Consider the following 5,391-nt stretch of genomic DNA (forward strand, 5'->3'; position numbering starts at 1 on the left):
CGGGGGCCTGAGGAGGCACTGTCTGCGGAAGGCTTGGTCCTTCATCTACCCTGAAGCCTCTGTCCTCCCTGTCCTGGGAGCTGTGAGCTCTGAGGGTCTGGTGGCTCAGCGCTCCCACTGCAGCCCCAGCCACCTGCTCAGTGACAATAGGTCTGTTCTGTTTGAACATCCTATACACACACCCAATTCTGATGATGCCCAAAATGAGCTGCCGGGTTTCCCTCCACTGTGAAGTGAAAGGAGCACCTTTGAGCCCACCTCCACGACCTAAAAGGTCTTCCCCTTCCAGAGCCCCCCAGACCCAGAAAATCTCATTGGCCCATCGGTCTTTCCAGCTGCTTGCACTCAGCCCATTTCAGAAGAGACTGGCTGGCCTTAATGCAGAAGAAAGTAGAAGACGTGAAATCAAGACACATATAGACAAGCGATGGGAGGGTCTGCCCCTTAAAAGAAAGTTTTGAATGCCCCTTAAAAGAAAAAAGTGGAGATGTCACATAAGCCTCCAGCTGTCACCAAGATGATTCAAAAACAGGTTTTGAGGGACATCCCTGGGGGTCCATGGTTAAGACTCTGAGCTTCCAATGCAGAGGGCATGGGGTTACATCCCTAGTCAGGGAACTAAGATCCTGCATGCTATATAGCATGGCCAAAAAATAAAAATAACAAATAAAACCAAATTGAAACTATCAAAAACAAAACAAAACAAAACAAAAACCCAGTGTTTGAGTTCATGGAAGGTATACAATCCTTAACTAGCCATGTGAGTGTGAATAAGTCCTCATCTTTGGGAACCCCAGGGTCCCCTCCATCTCTGAAGTGGCCATCAGTCCTGCTTAGACATAAGGACTGGAAGCACAGAATGTATACAAGGACCTAACCCAGTTGCTAGTGCTGAAGACCAAGGGCAACTAAGATTGTCATCAGTTTTACTGATACACAGCCTTGAAGGAGTCTAGTCAGACAAGAATGTATTCATTCTCTTACCATGTCTGGAACATCCCCTTACCTGTCAACTGCCCAGTGACAGAGGGGCCGACTGTCCTGTGGGGACAAGTAGCTACAGGCCAGGGAGAGTCCCACGACCCGGATGGAGAACAGTGACCCCAGGTTCTGCCAAGCCAAGAACAGGAAGCAGGTCAATGTGCATGTTGGTGTGAATCAGATGGTTATGTGCAAAGAAGTTACTCAAAAAATGCAACTTTCTGATTATAGGGATTTTTTGAATATGTCTTTAATAATTTTTTTCTAAACCTGGAGATATAAAGGCTTTAGATTTTTTTAGAAGATACACCCTATACCTTTTAACATAGTAATCTAATACCATGTAACATTAAATTTTCTGAAACAGCAAACACAGTGATTTAAAATAACATTTAAAAAAAAAAATAACACATGGTTAATTAAAGCAAATGTTGGCACAATAAATGGGAAATTAAACCAATTCTGTTCATCAATTATTAATGGAGAAGGAAATGGCAACCCACTCCAGTACTCTTGCCTAGAAAATCCCACGGACGGAGGAGCCTGGTGCAGGCTACTGCCCAGGGGGTCACAAAGTTAATAGATTATCAAGATGATTATAATCGTCACCAGATTACCAAAGTGAGGCAATTATCTAAAAGCAAGCTAGTGTACATTTTACTTATCAAATGCTAAGTATTTGTACACATCGAAATAAGCCACATAAAAGAAATGTCACATATGTTTTTATTCTAAGATATATATATTTTTCATATTCTAACTTTTCTGAACTGAAGTGAACCTTGAAAGTGAAAGTCGCTCAGTCGTACCTGATTCTTTGCAACCCCATGGAATTCTCCATGGAATTCTCCATTGAACCCCATGGAATTCTCCAGGCCAGAATACTGGAGTATGTAGCCTTTCCCTTCTCCAGGGGATCTTCCCAACCCAGGGATCGAACCCAGGTCTCCCACAATGCAGGCAGATTCTTTACTGTCTGAGCCACCAGGGAAGCCAAGTGAACCTTAAACAGCGTTATTTGCAATAGTCAACTGGTAGAAGTAACCCAAGAATCCATCAACGTATGAATGGATAAACCAAATGCGGTATTATACACACACAAGGGATTCCCTGACAGCTTAGCTGGTAAAGAATCCACCTGCAATGCAGGAGATTTCAGTTTGATTCCTGGGTTGGAAAGATCCCCTGGAGAAGGGATAGGCTACCTACTCTAGTATTCTTGGGCTTCCCTAGTGGCTCAGCTGGTAAAGAGTCTGCCTGCAATGCGGGAGACCTGGGTTTGATCCCTGCCTTGGAAAGATCCCCTGGAGAAGGGAATGGCTACGCACTCCAGTATTCTGGGCTGGAGAATTCCATGGACTATACAGTCCATAGAGTCTCAAAGACACACACAATGGAATATTACTCAGCCTTAACAAACAAGTAAATTCAATGCATGCTGCAACATGAATGGACCCTGAAAACATTTTGCTTAGTGAAATAAACCAGACGCAGAAGGGCAAATATTGTATGGTTCTATTTATATGAGATACCCAGAATGGTCAAATCCTTAAAGACAGAAAGTAGAATGGAGGTTCCCAACAGGCTAAGTGCTGGGAGAGCAGGGAGCTGTTATTTAATAGGTATAGTTTTTGTGGGTATGAGGAAAAATTTAGGGGGTATAGTGGTGATGGCTATGCATCATGAGGAATAAATTAATGCACACTTGTGAATGGTTAAAATTAATGTTACATGCGTTTTTCCACAATGTTTTAAAAAAATCAAGTCAGGGGTTGCCTGTATCATAATTTTGCAGGCCCCACTGACCGCTTGGTTCTAAAACTGAAATGGCTGTAGAGGTGCAGAGGCAAAAGTACATGGGAGACCACGGGGAGACTAAGAACAGCTGAGTTCAGTGTTTGCATGAAAGCAGTTCTGTCCACTTTCAACAGCAAGGAGCACAGGGTTTGGGGAAGGCCAAAGCTATTACTAGGTATTCTGACCTACTTAGGGAGAAATTCGAGTTTCTAATTTGGGCAGATCTGCTGGGCAGTTCATGGAGCAAAAATGCTTTGGAGATAAAGATTTGGTACAAAGGTAGAAAAGGTCATTAACAAAATGATATTTGGGGTAAATCCTGAGTCAAATGTATGGTTTTCCCTGGGCAGGAAAGCACATAAATTGTGAATAATTATGAAGAAATCCCTTTGAAATGTTTGGGACATCCTCCAAATGGGAAGATTGTACTTAGAGAATAATTGGGGGTAAATGAAACTCGGGGGCTACTGACCTGTCCCTAAAAATGTTAAAGTCTTCTGTGCCAAGCAGCCATCAGACCAACTTCTGATGCTATCGGGGCTAAAAGGAATGGTTTTAGGGAATTCCCTTATGGTCCAGTGGTTAAGAGTTCGTGTTTCCAATACAAGGGGTGGGAGTTCTATCCCAGGTTGGGGAACGAAGATCCCACATACCCCATGGCATGGCCAAAAAATAAGAAATGGTTTTAAAATTTGTTGCTTTTATTTGGAAACTACCAGACTCTACACATGGACATCACCAGATGGCCAATACAGAAATCAGATTGATTATATTCTTTGCAGCCAAAGATGGAGAAGCTCTATACAGTCAGCAAAAACAAGACCTGGAGCTGACTGTGGTTCAGATCATGATCTCCTTATTGCCAAATTCAGACTTAAATCAAAGAAAGTAGGGAAAACCACTAGACCATTCAGGTATGACCTAAATCAAATCCCTTACAATTATACAGTGGAAGTGACAAATAGATTAGATCTGATAGGCAGAATGCCTGAAGAACTATGGATGGAGGTTCGTGACACTGTACAAGAGGCAGGGATCAATACCATCCCCAAGAAAAAGAAATACAAAAAGGCAAAACGGTTGTCTGAGGAGGCCTTGCAAATAGCTGAGAAAAGAAGATAAGTGAAAGGCAAAGGAGAAAAGGATAGATATACCCATTTGAATGCAGAGTTCCAAAGAATAGCAAGGAGAGATAAGAAAGCCTTCCTCAGTGATCAGTGCAAAGAAATAGAGAACAACAATAGAATGGGGAAGACTAGAGATCTCTTCAAGAAAATTAGAGATACCAAGGGAACATTTCATGCAAAGATGGGCACAATAAAGGACAGAAATGGTATGCACCTAACAGAAGCAGTATTAAGAAGAGGTATGAAGAATACACAGAAGAACTATATATAAAAAAAAGATCTTCATGATCCAGATAACCACGATGGTACGATCACTCGTCTAGAGCCAGACATCCTGGAATGTGAAGTCAAGTGGGCCTTAGGAAGCACCACTACAAACAAAGCTAGTGGAGGTGATGGAATTCCAGCTGAGCTATTTCAAATCCTAAAAGATGATGCTGTGAAAGTGTTGCACTCAATACGCCAGCAAATTTGGAAAACTCAGCAGTGGCCACAGGACTGGAAAAGGTCAGTTTTCATTCCAATCCTGAAGAAAGGCAATGCCAAAGAATATTCAAATTACCACATAATTGTACTCATTTCACACACTAGCAAAGTAATGCTCAAATTCTCTAAGCCAGGCTTCAACAGTACATGAACTGTGAACTTTCAGATGTTCAAGCTGGGTTTAGAAAAGGCAGAGGAACCAGAGATCCAATTGCCAACATCTGTTGGATCATTGAAAAACAAGAGAGTTCCAGAAAAACATCTACTTCTGCTTTATAGACTATGCCAAAACCTTTAACTCTGTGGATCACCAAAAACTGTGGAAAATTCTGAAAGAGATGGGAATACCAGACCATCTGACCTGCCTCCTGAGAAATCTGTATGCAGGTCAAGAAGCAACAGTTAGAATTGGACATGGAAAAACAGACTGGTTCCAAATCAGAAAAGGAGTACGTCAAGACTATATACTGTCACCCTGCTTATTTAATTTATATGCAGAGTACATCATCCAAAATGATGGGCTGGATGAAGCACAAGCTGGAATCAAGATTGCCAGGAGAAATATCAATAACCTCAGATATGCAGATGACACCACCCTTATGGCAGAAAGCAAAGAACTAAAGAGCTTCTTGATGAAAGTGAGAGGAAAGTGAAAAAGTTGGCTTAAAACTCAACATTCAGAAAAAGAAGATCATGGCATTTGGTCCGATTGCTGCCGCTGCTACTGCTGCTAAGTCGCTTCAGTCGTGTCCGACTCTGTGCGACCCCATAGATGGCGGCCCACCAGGCTCCCCCGTCCCTGGGATTCTCCAGGCAAGAACACTGGAGTGGGTTGCCATTTCCTTCTCCAATGCGTGAAAGGGAAAAGTGAAAGTGAAGTCGTTCCGTCATGTCCGACTCTTCACGACCCCATGGACTGCAGCCTACCAGGCTCCTCTGTCCATGGGATTTTCCAGGCAAGAGTACTGGAGTGGGGTACCATTGGTCTGATTACTTCATA

At 42.7% G+C, this 5,391-nt stretch overlaps 1 protein-coding gene across 1 annotated transcript in view; it reads right to left on the reverse strand.

The window, feature by feature from the left end:
* Positions 1–5,391, reverse strand: part of USP43 (ubiquitin specific peptidase 43) — a 52,718-nt gene that overhangs the window by 15,276 nt on the left and 32,051 nt on the right. The window contains exon 11 of the mRNA XM_010843194.1: positions 1,007–1,110. Within this exon, the coding sequence (XP_010841496.1) occupies positions 1,007–1,110 (104 nt within the window). The remainder of the gene's footprint in view (positions 1–1,006; positions 1,111–5,391) is intronic.

This window comes from Bison bison, unplaced genomic scaffold (genome assembly GCF_000754665.1).
Source record: "Bison bison bison isolate TAMUID 2011002044 unplaced genomic scaffold, Bison_UMD1.0 scf7180017864180, whole genome shotgun sequence".
NCBI lineage: Eukaryota > Metazoa > Chordata > Mammalia > Artiodactyla > Bovidae > Bison > Bison bison.